Raw genomic sequence first — 25,263 nt, forward strand, 5'->3', positions numbered from 1 at the left:
TGATTTTTTTTTTCATTTATTAAACAACAAATTTTATACAAAGTCACTCGAATATATTATGATGTAAAATCAATTTGCAGATCACATAATGTATGAATTTAAAGGACATGCACATTACATCAGAGCTAAATGTAAAAGATTATTTCTGAAGAAATATTCTTTGATACTCCTAATTTGTATTAAATTATTGGCCATAAATGTCTACTTTAAAACACATGCATTATTCTGGAATGGTATGTTTGATGGACCTCATATTTTAACACAATCTGTGATGTAAAATGATGGGGTTTTACTGGTCACCTCCAGAACAAATAAAACATTTTAACTGTTACATGTATCTAGATTTACAGCTATATGTAAAAAAAAAATAAAACATAAAATAAAATGTTTTGCTAAAATCCTTCACTTTTGTTCCCACTTAAAAATTCAGATATAGCTGATATTTTTTTATCAATTCCAACTACTATTAAAATTATATAAAAAAATATTACAAATTAAAAAAACCCCTGTTTTTTAGAAATTCAGTTTTCCAAATTTGAGATTAAATATCTTTAAAAGATATGTTGAAAATAATAAATCTGAAATATCGAAGTTGCAGGCCCGGAATCGATTCTGCAAACAGAGAACTATCTACTTGAGAAATTTCTGCCCTGAATGGTTGCCATAATGAAAAAAAAGTTACTGATAAATTATGCAGTTCTAATCCGTGTCTTAAATATTTTCATAAAATCGTCAAAATGGGAATTAAAATGTCTGTCAACTGGCTTTGTGTCTGTTCTCAAGTATAGCTAAATGTAGATAGACCTGGTAAATTACGTATGCCTGGATTCTGAATATGCAAAGATAACTACAATTTTTAGATTTATAATTCTGGTAATATTTCAACCACATAATGGTAAAACCACTACCGCCGAAAAACCATTACCAAGAAAATATATACTGGTACACAACAATTTATAAGTTTACAATTATATATTTTTGTGAACATTGCTCTATTGCTCAATCATTGAAACTGATAACTTAACGAAATCAGCATTTATTACTTTTATAGGAAGGATTTTTGAAATTTGAAAAAAACCACCCCAAAACTGGTGCCAATGTAACAGCCAAACATTGGATGACTGTTCACAAGGAATGGGCATTTAAAGAACATCAAAATGCACACAACCTCTAATCTTATTCATTTATTTACTTGTGATATGATTTCTGAAAATAAACAAGTAACAAAATCCTATTTTTTTTAGGGCTTTTTTCTAAGCTGTAATTCTTGGACTGGTCATTATTATTTTTCTTATAAATCGTAAAAACTATATATATAGCTTACACAATCTTTGGGTTAATCAACTTCTTCATAGCTAACTTAACAACATAAAATTATAAACATACTTTAATCTGTACAAATGCACCAACAATTCCCAGGTAGTGTGACAACAAGAAATAAAATCACTAAAACTTAACAATATCACATGTCCAAAATAAAAACATCTATCATACACAATATACATAGTTTATAACAAACTAGAATATATATATATAAAAAGTGTAGCTTCCTTGATTGGATCAAAGTTCTCCCAGAAATATTATTCCAAATCCATAACTTGAAAAGGCATAATAATATTAATAAACATAGCAAAAACTTATAAAATATCAAATTTCTTTAAAAGGTAAAGAGCAACCATAATGGTTTATACTTCTTTTATGAACAGGTGAATATTTTGAAGGAGCTGATTAACCTCTCGGAATTAACTCATGATAATTGTTGAATTCAGTTGATCTGATAAGTTTGCTCTCTTGTTTTTGCTTTGCTTTTGTCATAATTGTTGAACACCTGATCAGTTTAATCTCAACATTGGTTCTATCTGTGGACTGAGAATATTAAATGTAGACAGATATCTAATTAGAAAAGCAATGCAACACATCAGATTTAATTATATCGATACTTTTCACCCAAATCGACGAGGTCATATCTTTTCAAGCGTATTATTTACACACTCTATATTATCAGCCAGTACACGGTATATAAATAAAATAAAACCAAGTACGAACTATCCAAACTATTACACAAAATTCAAAGTCCTAAAAAAACGGTATAGGCAAAATAGTGTAATAAGGCAAAATAGTGTAATCGCTGGATATATGCAACGGATATGAAGACACAATCTATAACTCAGTGGATACAGACAACCTGAACCTTTGATTTGGGTCAAAATAAAATTATTGATTTCATTGGATTTCATAAGCTTAAATTAAGTTTATACAGAGAGTTTTAATTATCAAGGTAGTTTGTGTAATGAGATATTTTTTTGTTTTTAGTGTTGTTATAATGATATTAACTATCAAGATTTCATAATTTTTATTTTTAGTGCTAAAATGATATTAAGTATACCAACAATTTTTGATGTTATACATGTATTTGTACATCCATAAAAAATTATCCCAGATGTTATAAGTATTTGATCCACTATTGTTTAAACTGAAAACATTGTATGCTATAATTTTATCTTTTTTTTTTAAAATCTATCTTCTGTTGACTAGATTTTTTTGTGGTGTCTTCTTTGATAATTTATATCTATGGATAAAACTAGTAATGAGATATAGCAGGTCATGTGTTCCACTATCAACAATGGTAAAACAAAAATTAAACAAAATCAAAATCCTGCATAATTGTTTAAAACAAAAATTTAGTGCCTCGAGCTCACCACAATTACTAAATAACACACCAGATCCACTCAATTCAATACATTATCTTAATCAAAATCAAAGAGGTTTAGCAAGTCATTAAAACTTCATATTCATTGTACTTAAAATACAGATGTGATGTCATCCTTTGATGTTGGCGTGCCATTATTTCAAATGATACGGGGACATTATTTATATAAATATTGGTCCCATGTGATGATTTCATATAAATGTACTTACAGGATAGTGTTTCTGTATTTTAAGTTGTTTAGAAGTCTTAAACATGACATTGTGTAATGTAATGATACATCATTAGAGTGACATAATGTGCAGTATGAATATATTACTTAATGTCGACTTTTAAACTACAACTTTAGATTTTATCTAACTATAGCCTGTTCAAAATGTACCAAAGTGAACAATATAGAGCAGGGCCGGCGGAAGCAATTCTTGATTGGGGGGGCTTCCATCCTGGGTCCTTATAGGCAAGGGTCCAGGGGCCGCAATAACCTGGAGAAAAGAGAACTTGCGGCCAAATTATTAGTGGGGGGGCCTGTAAAGAAATTCGGTGAAATTACCACCAAGTTTTACAGCTCATTCTTTGTAATACAAGCAACTCATGGTTACGGATTACAAACTGACTACACTAGCCTGAATTAGTTAATTTCATTGTTTTCTATCTAAATAATGAGTAGACAGGGATTCCCACACAGAATGACTGCTATTGAATAGTTATTCTCATTAAAATGAGATGTCTTTTTTATTATGCTTTAAATGAATTTATTATTGTACATATTGGGTGGAACTCTAGTCCTGATTGTACAATAAATCTCCTAGGTTAGAGTACAGGAAGTTTTGATGTACTTATATTAAAAGAGCTAAATCGCTAATATTTGGGTCCTAGAAATTGACACAAAAGGGTTCCAGCCCATATAATAATGTAATGTGAATGTATATATACATTGATTTACATTCAATCGTTTCCATTTTTACTCTTTAATTTCAAATCAGTTATATGTCAGAAGTCTTAATTGAATGGCATTTTCTAGCGTCTGGTTATTCCAGTCTACACCGATAGTATTTATTGCGCATTCTCTCCAGATAAGAATATATCATCACCATTTGACATGACTTATGGAATATGTCTAGCCTAGTTACAAATGGCACTCAAATGCATTATGGTACACGATTCGTGTACCAATGGTAAAATGTTTATTTGTCTTAAATATTGGATATCAGAAGCCCATCTTTTCCATGTAAGATCACAACATTTAAACAAATAATTGGCAAATAATTTGTGTTTTCAATGTCGAAGACTTTGGATGATATTGAGTTAGAGGCTTAGCTACTTTAAAATATAGCATCTTAACTGAAGTCCACAACATGTTTTTTATGCCTCATATTACTAGAGAATAGGCATTTAACATGATTTTCTATCTCAACCATGACATATCATTCTTCCTTTAAAGGAGCTAGATAGCTAATATTTGGGACGTAGAAATCGACACAAATGGGTCACAACACATATAATAATGTAATATGAATGTATATAAACTGATTTACATTCAATTGTTTCTGTTTTTACTCTAATTTCAAATCAATTATGTTTGGCGAAATACGCCAAAAGTCTTAATCAAATGGCAGTCACCGTTTGACATGACATATAGAATATGTCTAACCTCATTCTTCAAGTCCCTGGTTTCAAATGGCTCTGAAACGCTTTATGATACACGATTCGTGTACCAATGGTAAAATGTTTGTCTTAAATATTGGAAATCAGAAGCCCATCTTTTCCCAGTAAGATCACAACATCAATGTTGATTTAAATTTGACAAATAATTAGTGTTTTCAATGTCAAAGATTTTGGATGAAAGTTACTTTAAGGAAAGATGCAGTGAATGTATATCTTCTTCACTTGCTTCACCATGGATGACTCATTGTAAAGCATAATTGTTTTTGCATAAATAAGTAGAAATACTTTTTTGGTTGTCATCACTGATAAAATGTTTTTACAAGTCATCATCTAAAAAAACTACCTTCACCAACAGCATATGCTATTTCTTTTTTATATTTAGACACTTGTGTGTTTATCTGATTGTCCCCTACTTGACCATCTTCATACCTGAAAGATTAAACACTAAATATTAACATGGTTATAAAAATACCAGTGTCTCAAATATTTATAAGATCACAATTGATCAGTTAATTGAGGTTGCCAAGGTGATTCAATACACTACAGTTTCATATTGATTATAACTCTTGTAAAAGTGAGACTACTTTATTATGTATGCCAGAAAAATGCTTTTGGAAGACATGTTATCCCTTCCGTTCCATAAAACTATTTTGAAAATGAAAAACTTCAAAATTGTCCTTTTTCAATCAAATGTCATTTGAAGCCCATGGGTATGTCTTTTTTTAATATGTACTTTGGCATTGACACACAAGTCACAGACTGACACTAATGCAGAACCTTATTACTAGCCCCTGTTGTGTTTTTACTTACACAAAGAAGAATCTTGTACAAACATGATCACTATTCGATGCTACCCATATATTATTATTCTTCTTTAAATCTGGTGATGTTATTACTACAACACAAAATTAATATCTATATAAATATAGGTATATACATTATTCAACTCAATTCTCTTTATTAATCATAATTCATAAAAATAACATGATTTGATTTATGTATACCAAACTATTACTTCAATGAAATATAATAAAGGACAATGTCTTTAAACATTATAGATACTGTAAAACAAAAATTTAATGTGACAGCCTGTGCATTTAAAACTAAAAGGACAAAATACCTTCACACAAAGCTATACAAGTAATATTTTGACTGGTGAGAAATCTTAAATTTTTCTGAAATGTAAAATAAAAAAATAAATAGTCGGTTAAACATACATTATGCAAGAGGTAAATTTGCCTATTACGCAGGTCTTTCTTTAGGCTTGAAATGTTATCTAAATTATTAATTAGACATTAATTAACCTATCCGGACCATAATCAACTCTAGATGGCATCGATAGCCTTCGATCTTTAGTGCTAACTATTCGGCCATCAAACCCCGCAAAACTTCTGAGCAGTTTATAATTGTCACTAATTGAACGTTTTGAAACAGCGCATTTTTCCAGAACTTATGTAAACAACCTTCAGTCTTCTAACTTCCAGTATAGACATCAGTGAATGGGACATTAGGTAGTCCCTGATAAAAATAAAAATTTATATCACATATTCAAATAATTTTTTGAATCTATAAATGGACGTTTTATAAAAGCTGGAACAATGAGATAAATGTTGGACTTCCACTGAGTATCTAATTGATAAAACTGAGAAATCTTTTTTACCAATTTGGGTCCAGGACTTTGGGCTTACCTTTTGATCTGTAGTTTTTTTCTTGGTGTCATAAGCTCCATATCCCATTCTAGAATAACCAAATGATACAGAAGAAGATGGACTCAGGTATATACCTTTACCATATGCTGAACCATTCAACTAAAATAGAAATTATACATATGATGAGCTTTTTACATGATAAATGCTTTAGAAAATACTTTTGTTTTTCTTACCCATATCTCACATCGTTATAGAGACATAATAATCATGTACTGGACAATATCCCAGCTTAAGACTAATAATTGAAAATCTTAAATCCGACTTAAAGTGTTTTGAACAAATATTTCTTAATATCTTTAGAAACACTAAAAACAATATATGTAGGAAGTTTCATTTGACAGTTAAAACTTTTCTATCTCAGCGATGGCTTGACCAATTGGCCATAAAATTTGCAATCAGTTGAATTTGAACAATCTGTGATATGACTGTAGTCAAATAACATCTGACTGGCAAAGATTTACAGAGCACTAATGCTTCTTTGAAAAGTATTTGTTTTAAAAAGCACAAGTTAAGTTTCACAAAATCTGGATTATAATAATCTCTTAAGAAGATTTTTCTGATATTAACCATGCTCTGGGGCACAACTTACCTGTTTATCTGTACCAGAAGCAACAATTAATCCTTCCCTAATTATAGAATGCCAATTCTCTATACTTGAACCACTGAAATAAAATTATCAAGTAATGTTCATTATAGAAGCTTGCCTCTAAAAAAATGTTTCATTGGAAAATCATAGCAAAGAATAATATTCAAATTTATTACAAATGTAAATAGAATTTTGCCACACCAAGGACACAAAAATTAATGTTGTTGAGACCAATAATCAAATATTTCAGGTAGACAATTCTTTATCTGCTTAATCCCTGTTTGTGAGAATCTATATAATTAGTACTTCTAATTCTTTAAATTTCACACTTACTGAAATGCGTAAGTGCTGCCAAATTTTTCCTTATAGTTTCGAAATTTGGCTTCTTTGGCTGGTGGACTGCTCAGTAGTAAAAATTGATGTGGTGTAGCCATAGAGAGAATTCTCTGTAAAAATTAAAAAAAGAAATAAATAAAATATAAAGTAATCTGTGTATTTTAATTGGGTTAAAGAAATGAGCAGGAAAATTCAAATTATAGACTCAAATTGCCAAACAAACCAACAATAAATTAAGCAGTCTAAGAAATAAGAAATAAAATCATAGCATAAAAATATTTATTTTACCAATCTATTATTGAAATTTGATCTTTGGTTAAAGAAAAATAAAAGAACTAAAACAGCACAAGTCAGTCCTAACTTTTTCTCGTTTTGGTTGAAATTACATGTAGTTTACATAATAATTACTTACTCTATCAAGTGGTAATTTTACTATATGAGATCTATTACTACCAATAATCCTGAAATATTGAAGAAGGTTATATATGAACAGAAATAAATTTTATTATTCTATAATGTTTATGAAGAAATCAAATGGCCTCACAAAATCTTATTTCTATCTGTCAATATATCTTAGGAACCAGAAAAATAAAATCAATTATCAGCAGCTATCAAACACAGTTTGTGCTAATTTGTGTTACTGTTTTAAAAACCACATTATATGAAAGAAGAACCAATCATCATTTTTGTTAATTTGATATGACCTCCAGTTGAGCTAAGAGCACAATTAATACACGAAAAATACAGAAAAGACATTTCTATTTCAAAGAAATGATTTCATAATTTTTAACCATGACTGTCTGTGCCATAAAACTTTTACCTACCACTGTAACAAAGGATAAGCTAGTATATTATGACCATCTAAACATGACTTGAGTTCAGCACCAGAAAATCTAGAGATAGTGTTCATATCAGGAATCACTTTCAGTATTTGCTCCACCTTATCATAGTCTTTACTCTGAAAATAAATAAATTATTACATTCTCTTATCACTTAACCTCCTATTGTTTAAGTTATGGAAGTAAACAAACATGGCGCTGACTTTAATATTCATGATTATCTGAGATTAGGCTACACAAAATAAATGTCTTGTTTCTCGGGCAACTGACAGCTGAAACTGTAGGGGGGAGGGCGGTTTATTTTTTTTTTTACCTCATTTCTGGCTAGAGGATGGTGCAAAATAAAATTTGGCTATTGTTGAAAATTGTTGGGGCGGGAGGGCGGCCTTGTATTTTTTTTTTTTTTAATGAGAAAGTCATTACTTGTCTACGGTTTTGCTTTCAGTTATATATTATACATACTTAGAACATAAACCCAAAAATCAAGTCTACTCAAACACTGAACACTGACTGAAAGGAAAATAATTTTCCATATTTAATTCATGTAATGTAGCTTACTAATGGTAATGGTGACAACCATAATTGAAATTGGTTTAAAATAAAATTCCGTACGACTATTAATAGCCGTCCATAATAACGACAATACTTTAAAGAGTAAGCCTCTGTCAGCATGTGTATCAAAAATAATCATCACGGTAAACGACAGATAGATCTAAATCTAGTATAACGCTGGTTTATAATGATTGACCTAATTCCAACCAATGCATGTCACGTGTCATCGGGATTCGGGAAATGACAGTTTCTCAGGATATTTGGTGTGTTTCTCAGGATATTCGGTGTTCTATCTGGGGTTTATATCGAATGACTATTTAAATTTAACTAACAACTCGTCAGTAAAACCATCAAATGTGTAATCCAATTATCAAAACTACCGTTAAATGTGCTAATGACCCAGATTCTGACTAAGGGATGGTGACTATCATCGTATCGTATTCGTAGCCACAAGTTATAATAATTAACCTGTTCTACGATTCATTGTTTTAAAAGTAGGATTTTTTCAAACATGGACCGACTGAAGCCGGCAATAATGAGCCGATTAAGATCGAATGATTGAAATACATTGCATTGTTGTCAATGACTTTCGGTGTTTAACACGAATCAAATTCTAGTTCACAAGGGGAGGTAATTAAAATCATTTGATACAAAAATGGAGGTTCTTTCGATATCAATAAAAAAGACCCGTAAATGAGCGTTTACATCTGAATCAGTTTAATACATTTGAATGGATATTCACGTTTGGGGCATGTAGATACATGCGGCATATTCTTTTTATGACTTGCTTATCGATGTTTGGGCGGGCGTTACATATTTTTTATTTTTCATCAAGACTAATAAATAGGCCGCACGCGCAGCCAATTTTGCGTGCGAGCGGTGCCCGAGAAACAACTTATTTTATTTGTGTTGCCTTAGTAAGACTTTCTTTGAAAGAGAGAGAGAAATGGGGTTTAATAATTTTTTTGCGCATAGGGGTATTTAGCTGTGGGAGGAAAACAGAGGACCGGGAGGAAACCAGAGGACCGGGAGGAAACCAGAGGACCTGGAGCCCCCGCCTCCACAACAGATAAGTGTTTTACATATATGAAAAAATCTAAATTTAGCTGTACAATTATTCTCATTATCTCATAATAAGGACAATATAGTCTTAGGTGACATTATGTCATAATTATACACAATACTAAGATAGGTAATTGTGAGATAATCAGAATATTTTTCTTTTGCAATTGAATGGCACTAATGGCCTTCCATAGTTCACAGTAAAGAAAATAATAAATTGAAAATCTTACCTTTGGATTTAGAGCCAATTCTGTAGATTTTTTTGGATCAACAACAGTTGGATACGGATCAAATATGGTGGCTTTACGATTATGTTTACAGGCAGCTTTTGTCATGGTAACTAATAAATCAACAACCTGAAAAGATAAACACATGATAATATTAATACACACCTTGTTAATTGAATTTAACATCAATACAAATCATTCAAATGCTTCAAGATTTGTTTAAATTGTTGTTTACTAAATTTATGATGTTTTATTTTTGTATCTTTGTAAAAATCGTGCTGGGATCCAAGGTGGCTCAATAAGTAAGATGTTGGCTCGTTAATGTGGAGATCCTGGTGTTTGCCAAGAAAGTTCATCACAGTTTTAGGGCACGGGACAACGTATAGTCATTCGGATGGGACAAAAAAAGCCTAACAAGGTTCTGTTTACACACTGGCAATGTAATTCAATGTTAGTAGTAGGCCGCAGTGCCGCTGTCAAGGCAAAATTTCCCCTATAGCACAATGTATGGCTTATGCCTGTCTTCATTAGCCCAGTCGGAGTAGAACAGTGGGAGGTTAAATGCCATTTCACTTTACTAAAATCAAGCTTTTGTTTTATAAAGATAATGGCATCAAATATGCTGATTAGCATTTATTTATTACCTCAGCTCCTGTAGCTATATCAGCAGCAGCATCACTCATCACATTTAAAGTCTGATATGAAAACACACACAACTCTCTTGAACACACAGCAGGCTGAATTCATAAAAAAAAATAACAGATAATGATATTAACTGAAATGAATAAATCTGAACAGTTATAAAACACTAAGAAATAATTTCAGTGATTCTGAACAGGGCTTGAAATGTTCTCCTGTCTTCCTGCAGCCGACAGATTTTGTTGAATAAGCAGATTGTTTTCCCCTAGAGCAGACTGGCTGGAGCTTAACCATGCAATAACTAGATGTTTCCAATGTTAATGCACACTTTTGCTGATTTACGTTAGTTTTAGTAGAAATCATATAGAGAAGTGGGGTGGGTTATCTGTACAATAACAACAAGCATGTTGAGCAGGTGTCAATGTTACAAGTCATTTATAGCACGCTTCATTCGTTAACAGGTTTAACACCTCGGCCTACGGCCTCTGTGGTTAAACCTATAAACTCATGAAAGCTGTGCTATAAATATAACTTAGACTACAATACTCACATATCAGTTCAAGTATATTTAATGTTTCCTTTCCAAAATGTCATGTAAGAATTAACCAAGAATAAATACTAAGAAAAACTGTGATCCATTATCAAATGTACTGTTTACACATAAGCCTGTTGTATAGTTGGACACACACAAAGTCAATTATTAACATGGCTCACATGGAAATGCCCACAGATGGCCAAACCAATGCGAAATGCTTACAGCTTTCCCAAAGGCCTTAATCTGCCAATTTTCCTACGCATGTTCAATATTAATCTGGTTGTCAATACTGTGTTCACATAAACAAAACAAAATACCTTTAACATAGCTCCATTTTGAAAGACATGGGGTTCATCACAAATAACACAATATTCATTTAAAGTTGGAATTCTTTGTCTGGCATATTGGAATATCTACAATATAAAGGTATAAAATATCAAATATTTATGACCGCCACAAAAACCCCCCCAAAAAAAACAATGAAAAAAGGTCAAACCTGCTTCTTAACTTCCATATCTATGTCTTCATTAGTCCAGTCAGAGCAGAAGAGTAGGACATTAAACCCCATATCTAACTCAGGTACGATTTGAAGTTCATATTAATAATATTCCCACAATAATTACCTTTGATTATTCATGGATCTATAGCACTTCATGCACAGAAACATTTATCTGAACTCGAGCACCAAAATGCAGTTTATACAAGGCTTATTTAAATATTTGGATACAGAAACATATTCTGGGTACACTATTACACTATACGATTACACCCCTTTCAAAACATAGTAAGACACTGACCAACATAAGATATACCACCCTATAAATCTACTGATATCAAGCTAACTTTCATAAATCATAAGGTAACGATTCCTTACTTGAACAAGGAATCCATTTTCTAAGGTAGGCATATTCTTTGAGTTAAGTCCCTTGATTGTTGAAGAGGGCAACAGAGTAAGATCTTCTACTGGGGCACTGGATTGTAAATTAGGAGTAGTAACAGACGTCACCATAGATGTAGATTTCTGTTTTTTATATTGCCTCTTGTAGCGTTTAAATGAAGGGTAGGATGTTTGTCTAGCTGGGAGTTCTGATTTCTTATCTGTATGAACTTCAATAATACCTTCAACATCACCATGACTTAAAATAGAGAAGCATATGGTAATCATTGACAAATACATGTACAAATTTAGTTTTCATAGACTTAACATAAATGTTTCAATGTTAACAAATTAAGACATAACTACCAACAATTAACTTAATCGTGAAACAAAGTTAATAAGCCGAGTATATTCACTTTATATGTATCGTCTGATGAAAATACAAGCACAATCGCAATTAAATCCATTCAGACATTCTGAAGTACAAAATTTTAAACATCTCCATCCCTTGCTTTTAATCCCTCCACCGAACTATGAGCAACAAGAGTTTTCTTTTCCAAACATCTGTAAACAATGCTCATCCTGTCGATCACCATTTCTGATAAAAATATAATTTTGGCAATTAAATTTTGAATCTGGAGGATTCTTTAGCGATAACTTTTTCTCTGTGCTAAAAGAAAGTTTTCACCAAAAAAATTTCAAGCTTTGTTTATTTTTCATGTCATCCATCCCTCCCTTCTGATCCATATCCATGCTCAGACATCAGTCAATTATCATTCAATTAGCTTATCAATAATTGAGCTATCTATTGTCTATTAATCAATCTAGGATTAGTGTTGATTAGTTTAATTATATGGTATGAAATTGAACATGAAAATCTGGCATAAAAATGGAATCAAGGGAGAGCACTGTCTGTAAGAAAATAAATGAATATGTACCTGTCAGTGTTTGTTACAAGAAAGTTTAAAGCGTCCTGCACATTTCCTCGTGCAATAATCAGTGAATTTCTAGCTAAATCAACGGAAAAGCCCATTTCTACTATCTGAGACAAGGAATGATCATCAACAACATACATTTTGTCATAATCATCATCCCTGTAAAAACAAAATACTGGAATTATAGTATCATCAGACATATACAATTGATTGAAATATAATATCAGAATAAAATATAGCTTTGAACAAGCCAACAGTGAGGCTGATCCTCCACGTCTGTATCCCAAAGTAAATGATTGAATTTTGATAATTACTCACACATTTACCCTTTTATAAATAATAGAGCAATAATATTACTCAAAATGATTTGGGTCAATAACTAAATCAAAGAAATGAATTGAAATGGAGTTTAATGTGCTACTGTTCTGCTCCAACTGGGCAAATAAAGACAGGCATATACGCCATGCAGAGTGCTATGATGGAAAGTCTGCCTGGACATCGGCGCTACAGCAAAGGGTTCTTTTATGTGCACGCCAATGTGTACACGGGACCTTGGTTTTTCGTCCAATTCAAACGACTATATGATGTTATCCTTTGTCAGGCTGTCTGTTCTGCACCACTGACAAGGGGGAACCACACTGGAAAATCCTGATGAACTTTCTTGGTAAACACAGGGACGGAACACAGGTCCTCCAGGTTAGCGAGCCAATGTCTAACTCACTCAGGCATCGTAAATCAAAGAGGTTTAGCTCCTTTAACACTGTTCACCATAATTTACATTATAATTACCTGATTTCTTCACTTATTGCTTTGCTTTGTTTTTCTGTCATATGACATAAACCTACTGGTACACTGACAGACTTACATACAGCAGAATCAACTAAAGAATTAGAAGTTTTTTTCCAATTCTCTAATAAAAATGTCTCCATTATCCTGTGAAGAAAATGTATCAAATGATCAGATATTTAGATTTCATTATTCTTTTTATTTCATTTATCTTTTTGTTTAAAAAAATTAAACATGCTTTGACTTTACTTGAATTTTAATAAATTTTGATTACATGTTCTAATAATTGGTCTATTGTCCTGTATTTGAATAAACAATGAGAAAAATTATATGAAATACAGGTACTGACGAAAAATGTGCTAAAAAAAGGTATTGTTTTTAAGATCAGCTTACTTTGCCATTTGTATTCCCACACAAGATTTTTCTTTCTTTGACCCTTGAAAAACTTCAACTCCAGGTGCTGCTGTAAAATAAAATAATTGCAGCAGCAATGCATACATATATATCTGTCATGCAAATTCAAAATATCTGTTGTATATACACTGTTGCTACCAATTCAAATTTAATGTGATATAGGTGATATAGGTCCCATGTCATCTATGAGGTAGGGTGATGAAATGCTTTAAAATGTGTGCTTTAGATCATAAGGTTTGTCATTGCATCAAGTGGCGTGGTTTCGATTCCTTGCTTATATGTGACAAGGAAAAGGTTGCCCCTACAATGTTGTGGGTTTACTCTAATCATCTGGTTTCCTCCCACGACACAAAGACCCTTAAACTTAAGCGAATTAAAATAAATTTGTGTAGAGTAATGTGCAGAGTGATGTTAACTCTCTCTGTCTCTGTCCCTCTCTCTCTCAATTTAGTTCATAAGCATTCTTCCGAATCAAACATGACTGTTCATTTTGAAACTGCTGTGCAACTTCTCTTTCACATACTATACAAATTAAAATGAGTTTGGTAAAATTACCATCATAATTTAAGTAGTCGTGAGATGAAAGATGTAATAAAACTATCAGTGGGACATCCCTGTCAAGTTTCCAGGCATTAGCAACCTCTCTATCTAAGAAAGAAACTGGAATGTTCAACTCCACATCTATTTCTTCTATAGGTACAAACAGTCTAGAGAGAGAAAACAAACATATATTATTAATATAAAATTTGAAATAAAAATAAAAATGTCACAAGAAAAAATCCCCTTTCCTAACTCCTCCGAACCAAAAAACATGACACAAGTGAAATTTGTCAAGACATTATCGAGGATATCACAATGTTTTTACGTGGGTGTCAGGGTCAAATAATATTTAAAGTAGCTAAGTCTCTAACTCAATATCATCCAAAGTCTTCAACAATGAAAAAAAAAATTATTTGTCAATTTAAATCAGCATTGATGTTGTGATCTTACCAGGACAAGATGAGTTCTGATATCCAATATTTAAGACAAACAAGCCAACAGTGAGGCTGATGTCCCCCGCCGAAATAGGAAAATAATTAGAGGACACATATAAATTTATCACAAATTATCTTTTACAAAGTATTGAACAATCAAACAGTATATCTTTACTTATAGTCTAAGCATACAATGTTTTTGATGGAATAATTATAGCATATTAAGGGGAAAACATGCTCTATGCCTACAGATCTAGAGTTTGGTTGTATCAACGGGTCTATTTTCCATCTTGCTGCAAGTTGTGCAAAGTTCACTGTTTTCTTTCTGTCATTAAATGTCAATTCATTATTGCATACTACATATTTAATTAATTTATAATAGTTCTCACTTAATTAGAACTAAAGTTATCGTGTCCCAAAGCATCAACCAATCAAATTGCTTATCTCTGCTTACCCTAAGCGGAAAATGCTCATCTTCGAACTCCATCAAGGCATTGACCTAATAAACACATACACCAAGTTTGAACATTCTAGCTCAATTAAAAGTTATCGTGTCCCAAAGCATCAACCAATCAAATTGCTTATCTCTGCTTACCCTAAGCGGAAAATGCTCATCTTCGAACTCCATCAAGGCATTGACCTAATCAACACATACACCAAGTTTGAACATTCTAGCCCAATTAGGAAGAGAGTTATCGTGTCCCAAAGCATCAACCAATCAAATTGCTTATCTCTGCTTACCCTAAGCGGAAAATGCTCATCTTCGAACTCCATCAAGGCATTGACCTAATAAACACATACACCAAGTTTGAACATTCTAGCTCAATTAGGAAGAGAGTTATTGTGTCCCAAAAAGTGTGACGGACAGACAGACGGACAGACAGACAGACAGACAGACAGACAGACGGACGAACCCATTTTAATAGTCCCCTGCTTTCTTCGAAAGGCGGGGGACAATTAAACATTTTACCGTGGCTACCTGAATACTCCACAAGTCATGTCATATTCTTATCTCATGCGCAATAAATACTATCGGTGTAGACTGGAATAACCAGATGCTAGAGATTGCCATTCAATTGAGACTTCTGGCGTATTTCGGGGTCAAAGGTCAAATGGGTTCATTTGCACAGGAAGTAAATGCGCGGTCATTCTTGTACCATGAAAATAAACTGAAAATGATCGAAAGTAATCACACTTTCAATAAAAATGTAACCGTGCTAAATTCACCTTTGTTCTTTGTGACCCCAGAGGTCAAAGGGTCACATTTTCTGTTTTAGCACTAGGAAGATTTAAAGTAATAAATGTCAGCGTAAAATATAAAAACTAATGCGAAACCTGTTCTAATTAATAATAGGAACATTTAAAATTTATCTTTAGGTGGTCTTAGCAATGAACTTTTACTATGGAATGTCGAAAATGATCTTGCATAACTGAACCAAAACGCTTCGGAGCCTGTTTCAAAAATACGTAAAGATAGGTTGCCAGATAACGAAACATACGCCCACAGTGGCTAAATCGTCCGAGCGGTCGACAAGGGTAAAGTTGCATATTTATTCCTTTGTAGCTAATTGGGGGCCTTTACAAGACAGTTCCATACAGATCAGATTATAATCTTTGCCGTTTGAAGGTTCACAAGGTTCTACAAATTGAAACAAGGGTCTCAACTCCGGAAGTAATCTACAGAAATTGTTGAAATTTGACAGGCTTTTTCTTTTCACAAATTTAAATGATGCATATAAATTTCATACATATCGGATGATAACTTTCATCAATCGAGCATTAACAAGGTTGAACAAAGTTAAATAAGGGCAATAACTCTAGAAGTAATAAACGGAAATTGCTGACATTTAATAGGATTCTTCTCTTTACTAATTTAAATGACGCATGTAAATTTCATACAGATCGGCAGATAACTTTTGATGTTAGAGCATTCACAAAGTTCAATAAAGTGAAACAAGGGCCATAACTCTAGACGTATTAAACAGAAATTGCTGAAATTCAATAACCTTTTTCGTTTCACTTATTTAAATAATACATATAAATTTCAGAAAGATCAGATGATAACTTTTGGTGTTAGAGCGTTCACAAGGTTCAATAAAGTGAAACAAGGGCCATAACTCTAGACGTTATAAACGGAAATTATTTAAATTAAATAGGCTTCTTCATCTCACTAATGTAAACAACATATATCAATTTTAAAACAAATGAATGGTAACTTTTGGCGATAGAGCGTTCACAAGAAATTGGGGACGACGGACGGACGGGGGTGGCGGCAATATACGTCCACATTTCTATGTGGGCGTATAAAAACTGTTAAATCAAAATCTCTCCGAATTGGTTTTACAACGAATGCTATACATAATGATACTAGTTGTCTGAAAAAAAAAAACAATTGAACAGTTCCATGGCTGGACTCCAGCCAGCCTGCAGGCCGCGTCACAAAGCCTGCCAAAATTTTCCCCGCTAACATTTACCAATACGACATATACTCAGCCAAATTAAAAACTTGACACTCAGGATTTTTGGGACTAGATTTTTAATATTTTGTTTAAGGCAACTATTTTAGTGTTATGTTGTGCACAGACGACCTTGACATCAACAGAAAGCAAGAATACGTCTCGCCGAAAGTCCTTGACATTGATAACGTTCGTGATGTCACAGTACCCCCCAAAATGAAATTCACAGACTTGGAGAACAATCGGAATAAAGTGTTTAGTAAAGGTTGTGGCCTCCTCTAGCGTCTCGTACTGCCACACAAAGTCTTCTCATGGATCTCAGAACATTAGTAAACACTACCCCAGGAAGACGTAGCCACTGCTCAGCAAGAGCATGTTGAAGGTCCTGCAATGTCAGTGGTGGATTCACTTGCTGACGAACAAGTCGACCCAGTTCGTCCCAGATGTGTTCAATAGGATTAAGGTCGGGGCTAAGCGACGGCCAATCCAGGACTTGGACACCGTCATTTCTTAAAAAATTCTGGGTAGCAATTGCTGTATGGGGTCGAGCATTAACTTGTTGATACGTTAGTCCAGGCCCATGTCTCTGCATAAACGGAAGAAGAACAGGTTGCAAAATCTGATCCCTGTACTGGACAGCATTTAAGTTCCCTTGGACAACAACAAGAGGAGAACATCCATGTGCACAAAAGAACCCCAAACGATGACGCTGCCGCCACCAAATCGGTCAACTTCTCTGACGCATACTTGAGCGGACCCTGCCATTGGCAAATCTCAAAGTGAATTGAGATTCGTCACTAAAGACAACCGAATTCCACTGTCTTTGAGTAAATCTTATGTGTCTTGTGGCCCACACAAGTCGGTTACAGCGATGAAGAGGTGTCAATATTGGTCCATTATAGGGCCTCCGAGCTCGAAGATCAGCAGCCTGCAAGCCATTTCGAACAGTTTGTGCAGTTACCCTTCCACCAAACATCTCTCTACTTGTGGAGGTTGCAGTGACAAATCTGTTTCTAAGATGACGTAATCGTATTGCTTGATCTTCCTGGAGTGACGTCACACGTGGCGCTCCCGCCCTTGGGCGGTCAACAATAGTTCCAGTTTGAAGCACTCTCATTCTAAGAGCATAGAGCCTACCTATAGCACGTAGACGTTCTACATTTGAAAGGCGCGGCATTTTCTAACAAAGATGAAAATAACAATTTTAATTTGTTTTTCCAGCTCAAGTTACGTGTGCGTGTTCAGTTTAAGCAAACTTGCATCGACTGACCTCACGAGTTTGTGGTTGCACATGTTTTTCAGGTTTTTCATCTTTATATGCTCAAAAGTCACGTGATCCACGTGACTTTACAATTTTATGAAATTAAAGGCTTCTTACTACTTACTATCGTTAGAAACACTTTAAAATTTATTTGACTTACCAGAAAAAAAAATTTGTTGAAATTCATCAGTGTCAAGTTTTTAATTTGGCTGAGTATATATATATCCTGTGAACTACTATGTACAATGCATTTGTCGATTTTATCTGCGTCCATGTTCCGGCGAAATTCATAAAACCTCCTAAAAAATTTGCAAACTTTTAATCTCGTCGTCAGATACGTGTTTTCCCGTCACAGATTAACGTCTGTTTTCCTAGACTGGGATTCTTGGAAATCCACGCGGCCTGCAGGCTGGAGTCCAACACTGAAACTAGTCAATTGTTTTTCAGAAAACTAGTATCATTATGTATAACAATCGTTGTGTAAATAAATCGGAGAGATTTAGATTTGATAGTTTTTACGTATTTTTGAAACAGGTTTCAAAGTGTGTTGGTTCTGTTATGCAAGATCATTTTCAACGTTCCAAAGTAAAAGTTCGGTGCTAAGACCACCTAAAGATAAATTTTAAATGTTCCTATTATTAAATAGAACAGGTTTCGCTTTAGTTTTTATATTTTACGTTGACATTTTATTGCTTTAGATCTTCCTAGTGCAAAAATGGTAAATTTCACCTTTTGACCTCCAGGGTCACTAAGACTAAAGGTGAATTTAACAAGTTTACATTTTTATTGAAAGTGTGATTGCTTTCGATCATTTTCAGCTTCTTTTCATAATACAAGAATGACCGCGCTTTCACTTTCAGTGCAAATGAACTCATTTGACCTTTGACCCCGAATATCTCGAAAACGCCCCAACGGCGGACTGATTACCACTCGGCATCGAATTCTACGCAAAATTTTACTCTAGTTGGGTCTGGTTTTGTGCCCATTTGATGGACACCACCTACCCCCGCGCTGAGCCTCCGATCCATATCAAAATAATATAATTTAACAACATTGGCCCACTCTCTGCATGTACAAAAAATAGAATTGTAAACAATCATAATTTCATATATGTAGTATCGGGAATTAAAGGAAGTCCATGTCCACGAAATGATAAATTTATTATTCATATTGTGTATTTTTAGAAGGAAATGATATCGCAACATATAAACAATCAATATAGCCATAAAAACATGTATATTATTTCAAACTAGTCTAGTGATATTTTGAAACTATATATACCTGTAATTCACTGCTTTATCACCATACAGAAATTTAACTTGTTCTATATCTTTTAATAACAATGGGTGAATTTTAATACCTTCTTCATCAGACTGAAAAGAATCAAAATACTCATTTTACAAACATGTTACATGATATGGTGATTATGATAATTATTACCTGTCCAATATTCTATCATGGGATTTGACGTAAACACAGGAAGGCTACATTACAGTGACTGCAAACAGATGCCAACATTCATGAATCAAATTCTAGTAGGGTTCGTAAATATGCATGGATGATATTGTCTTACCCCTGTTATAATGAAGATGTGCATTTCTAATTTAGTTGATATCTGTTCATAAGAAGTCCATTAAAGTGAATCACAGGATTGGCAATTCAGATAGCAGTAAGTCATATATTGAGGGTTTACTTCAAGATTTTACCAAGGTCATTTATTAGAATTACAGTTATTGGGTTTACAATTACATCAGTATGTGCACATATGGATTTAATATTAGGGTAAGTCATGTAGGTCAGTCCCAATTTAGTGATATCCATTCATTACATGTACAGTTATGGCATAAATTTTAAAAAAAATCGATCATTCAAATTTCATTTACATGGTTTAAATGGTTTATAATAAGACATAAACGATATTTAAATTTTCCCATTCAAGCTGTCTTTGCACCAAAATTAATCCAGTCAAAAGTTTGTCACAGACCAATAAACACAATTATTACCTCCTCAAAGCGTGTAGAATCACCATAGTAATCGTCATAATCATCTGTTTCCTGTCCAGAATTACAGTCTAAATACTCAGACAGATCAGATTCTTTACTGATCAATCTGTCCACAGTAGGTTTACATTCTGGGACTAGCGTATCTTTTTCCTGCTCTAATATATCTGAAATTAAAAAAAAAAATCTTGAGAACATGATTATTGACAATAGAGAGAGAGAAATTGGGTTTAACAGAAACAGAAAATAGGTCATTTTGGGACTAAATTATGGTTCTATTTTATTTCAATAATTTGCTTGCAAGAAGGGTTCTTTAGCAATAGGAGAAAACTGGAGAAAACCCATGCGGTTGGACAGGAGACCCTACTCCTTGACACATACAAGTGAGGAACTGAACCAAACCACTTGACTCAATGACAGAACTTATAAATATCAAACTCATCCACCCCCCCCCCCCCCACTGACAATAGAACAACAGCACAGGTTAAAGATAGACAGAAAGGTTATTTATATATTTAAGATGTTTTAAAACAAGTTGGGCAATATAACAAAATATAGCAATAGAATAGTTAAAAACAAGATGATACGGTTACACAGACACAACATTTACACATTCACCTGATCTTAGCTTCTGTAAAATATTATGTACTGGTCTATCCACCACTTCAGTTGTATTGTCTTCCATGTTGGTTAAAATAGAATTTTCTAAAATTAAATTAAAGTTAGATATTAAGATGGAATTGATAAACAAGGAATTAAAGATAAAAAAAACCCAGATTGAGTATAATATCAATAAACTTAAACCACAAATCTAATTTTGTTTGGATTATCTTTCAATGAATCCCCACATTTTAATATAGTCCTTTTATGACCATGCCCTTAACAGTCAACCTATGGCTACAGTGCTACACTGCTGTTTAGGGTGAAAAACAAAACCCAAATAAAACTAAAAAAAAAAACCAAAGTATTAATAACCTATGGACTGTATACATGTACTTTTTTTCCAATTTTCAAAACTTAGGAAAGCTGCCATGACGTTTTTGGAGTGGCTGTTTCTGAAAATACATGTATTAGCATTATATTTAATACATTTATCATATACACTGTAGCATAATAATTCTTACTTGGATATTCATCGGATATACACAGAGTATAATGAACACTATTTTTTCCAAACCAGCAAAAAGACAAAATTTCTCCTTCATTACTAAAATCTGAAAAGAAAAAGAAAATAATCCTCTTAGTACTAGATTTGAATGTCCACCTGATTAGAATTTGTCTTTAAAATGTGCTAATTATTTATCTATATGTATTAAGTCTAAAACAATGTCAGAAGCAAAGCTACATATATCTTCCTATTGGTATTAGTTACATGTGTAAATTAAAAACAGCATGATAACTAATCACTCTGATTGTCATATATGATATCTTATCATTGAAGTGTGTAATGATAGGGAAGAACAGGAAGTAAAGTTTTAATTTGTTCAAAGAGTATGGATACTGAAAGATATATAAGACACACCTTCAGTGCAACAGGAAATGGCATTGATTGAATGTGTTACATAAAAGATGACTTCAATAACCAAAAGTAAATAATATTTTGACACTATAACAGTGTTTCTTCTCAGAGAAAAATAAAAGCTAGTTCATGGCTAACATTAAAACAGATCCTAACATTTGCACTAGCAAGTTGCTGTAATAAATGGTTGAAACGGCAGGGGGAGGGGGTGGGGGAGGGATATGATTTTTAACGTCCACTCGACACAAACTAGGCCATTTTGGGACTAACATATGGTTCAATCTTATTTTAATAATTCGCTTGCGCGTAGGGATCTTTAGCAGTGGGAGGAAACCGGAGGACCCGGAGAAAACCCACGAGGTTGGACAGGCGACCCTACTCCTTGTCACGTACAACGGGGAATCGAAACTCTGCCAGTTGACTCAATGACAGACCGTATGATACAGCACAGCACGCATGTGCTAACCATTCTGCCATCCAACCCTCCTAGTTGGAACTGTAAATGCTGAAAGAAGTTTACCAATTCTCTTAGGGCTAGAATCTTCAGTGGAAATGCTTCTATAACTGATTTTTCATGTTCTGCATTCACATTTATGTCAAACTCTTCCTCTTTTTTTTATGTGTCCCAACAAACAGTTTATTGGGTTTCTTGTGTTAAGTGGACATTAAACCCCATTTCTCTCTCTATAACTGTGTGGTATATTTATATGTAAGTTATAAACAATGGATCCACCACTCAAATAGTGTTAACATTGTACAAGTTTTAAAAAAGAATGTTGAATTAATCTTTGCCGGACTGGGAAGTTAATCATACTCACCTCAGTTTACATAAACAAATGGTCAATAAGCATCTGTCTTGCTCGTAAACCCCATTTTCACCCAGACATCAAATTTCTTAATTGTAAATCTTCTTGCGAATTGTATTCTTCAGTTCATTTATCGTAAATGGTTTCATGTGTCCTTCATAAATCTTTTCCGAGAGACTTTACAAGATGACGTAATCCATCGAAATCAGGTCGGGGATTTTGGCGGCCATGCTGACCAACGATCTTTATCTTTTTATAAAGCCTTGACTTGGAGTGGCCTCCTCGAGACAATTCTACTTAGTCTGCTGGTGTGGCTTGCATCCAAGTCCTGTTGGAAGACATAGTTCTTGTTCAGATAAAGCCTGTGGCAGATTCATGTAACATTTAAAGTCATAATTCATTGTCAAAGTATCGAAGAAATGAATATCCGTTTTGCCATTCCAACCAGACACTGCAATCTCGAACATTAGAAAAAAAAGCATATGACTTAAGATATCTGTTTTTTGAATAACACAAACTCTGGATATTTGTGCGATCTTATAAGTAAAATCCTTTTGAAGCGCATAAAACCATTCACAGAAAATGAACTGAAGGATACTATTAGGGGAAAATGGGCAGAGATAAGAAATTTGATTTCTTGATGTTAAATGCACTTACGAGCAAGGAGGACATACTGACCATTTTGTTTATGACTATGTATGGTGTGCGAATTTTTCACCACCCGAACAGATTGCAATCTGCGTAGAGCTCTGTGTTGTGCAGAGTCCACTCTGTCTGTGCAGATTAGACCCTGCACATGTCAATTGTTATCGAACTGGTGTGCAGATTGTTAACATTGTGCTGATTATTCCTTGATGTTTTGTTTTTAAAGATGAAAGTAGGATCTGTCCTATATCGACTTTGTACTGTAATGATTTTCAAATAATTTTTTAAAAATCACTGCATAACTAGCGTGTGTGCTTAGAATAAGATTTAAATTCAAGTCCACAGATAATCTTTGCTATTATAGACATCAACTGATCACGTGACTGAATGTTGTAAAACATTTACTGTAATTAACGCGAACTTCAGTGTTATTTTTGTATAGTTGAAATAAATACATTTATTATAACAAACAGTCGACAGATTTTTAAATATTTTATCGAAGTGCTATGTACATGTTTCTAAAAACTTCTGGTTAAGTGGACATTTAATAGATATGTGTATGTGTGGGCCAAGTTTTTTCAAAGGGTTGTTGGGCTGTGACGCAGCAAAGATTTGGTCAGTTCCCACTAAAACATATTACTAGACAGAGATTCATGTTATCGTGTATGCGTGGGGGTAATTATCTGGCCACGAGGTGAAATCGGCGCTCAACATGTAGGGCTTACATTAGTTCCTTTAGGAACTGTCTCTGAGCAGACGATGTCCACTGACAGTTCCTATTGGGCCCTATATAGTCGCAATATGAAAATACCGCTCTTACACTCCTCTGTTCTAAGGTTATATTGGAATCCTTAGCTACTATTTTTCACCTTTATTCTAATTTATTCACCAAAGGAAACATTTCTTGCCACAACTGACACACATTTATAATGATTCAACACTATTTTCAAGTAGAATTCTGCGATTAAAAACATACACAAAATACGTTTGATCTGACAGCCATTACATTATGAGACCCGGACATACGCAAACCGCATGTTTATTTCATCGCTAAATTCTACTTGAAAATTGTGTTGAATAATTAAAAATTTGTGTCAAATATATTGATAAATGATTCCTTTTGGTGGAAAATAAAGAATCACGGTGAAAAATATAAGGTTAGTGTTCTAAAACAGCCTGAGAACACAGGTGGGGAAGAGCGGTATTTTACCATATTTTCATATTGCAGCTATATAAGGCTCGACAGGAAATGTCAGTGGACATCGTCCGCTCAGAGACAGTTCTTAAAGGAACTAGGCCCACATGTACATTCCTGATGTGAGTGTGATGTGACTTCTCAGTGTTAAAACTTGGTTTGACATTCTTTTTTTTAAAACCCTTACTATGGGATGTGACTTCTGAATCCAACAGAACTTGATCTAACATGTGATACTGAAATATTTACAACCATGTGTACGTTACCGGTGATTTGACATTATTAATAGCTATTATGTACATACCTTTAAAACTCCATGAATATTTTTCTATTAAAGAAATGGCATTTGATACGTCACTTTTAAATTTCTTCCTACATTCAGACATTGGGAAATCGTTTCATAAATACTGATACGCCTAAGAAATAGTTTACAGTATAGTAGTCCTCCAAGCATCTGTATAAAAAAAACTGAAGGATATTTATGTCATTTTGTTGAGCAATTCTCCAGCGAGAGATGAAACCGAAAGAATAAATGAAC

At 33.5% G+C, this 25,263-nt stretch overlaps 1 protein-coding gene across 2 annotated transcripts; it reads right to left on the bottom strand.

Moving 5' to 3' along the window:
- LOC126819186 (protein mono-ADP-ribosyltransferase PARP6) lies at positions 1-25,261 on the bottom strand. 2 transcript variants are annotated; one of them, XM_050547080.2, is made up of 21 exons: positions 25,030-25,261; positions 21,685-21,774; positions 21,179-21,265; positions 20,564-20,727; positions 19,842-19,933; positions 14,425-14,576; positions 13,849-13,918; positions 13,459-13,602; positions 12,673-12,828; positions 11,732-11,993; positions 11,175-11,270; positions 10,328-10,420; positions 9,687-9,812; positions 7,828-7,961; positions 7,416-7,464; positions 7,001-7,113; positions 6,671-6,743; positions 6,061-6,180; positions 5,493-5,547; positions 5,183-5,267; positions 1-4,801 (listed from the first exon to the last, which is right to left on the bottom strand). In XM_050547080.2, the coding sequence occupies exons 1-21, from the start codon at positions 25,109-25,111 to the stop codon at positions 4,699-4,701; spliced, it is 2,346 nt and encodes a 781-aa protein (XP_050403037.1). In that variant the 5' UTR covers positions 25,112-25,261; the 3' UTR covers positions 1-4,698. The 2 variants fall into 2 exon arrangements, with proteins under 2 accessions (XP_050403037.1, XP_050403040.1); XM_050547083.2 differs by lacking the exon at positions 25,030-25,261 and adding an exon at positions 22,898-23,051.
- Positions 25,262-25,263: the final 2 nt, after the last annotated feature.

The sequence above is a fragment of the Patella vulgata genome, chromosome 4, assembly GCF_932274485.2.
Source record: "Patella vulgata chromosome 4, xgPatVulg1.2, whole genome shotgun sequence".
In the NCBI taxonomy this organism is placed as follows: Eukaryota; Metazoa; Mollusca; class Gastropoda; family Patellidae; genus Patella; species Patella vulgata.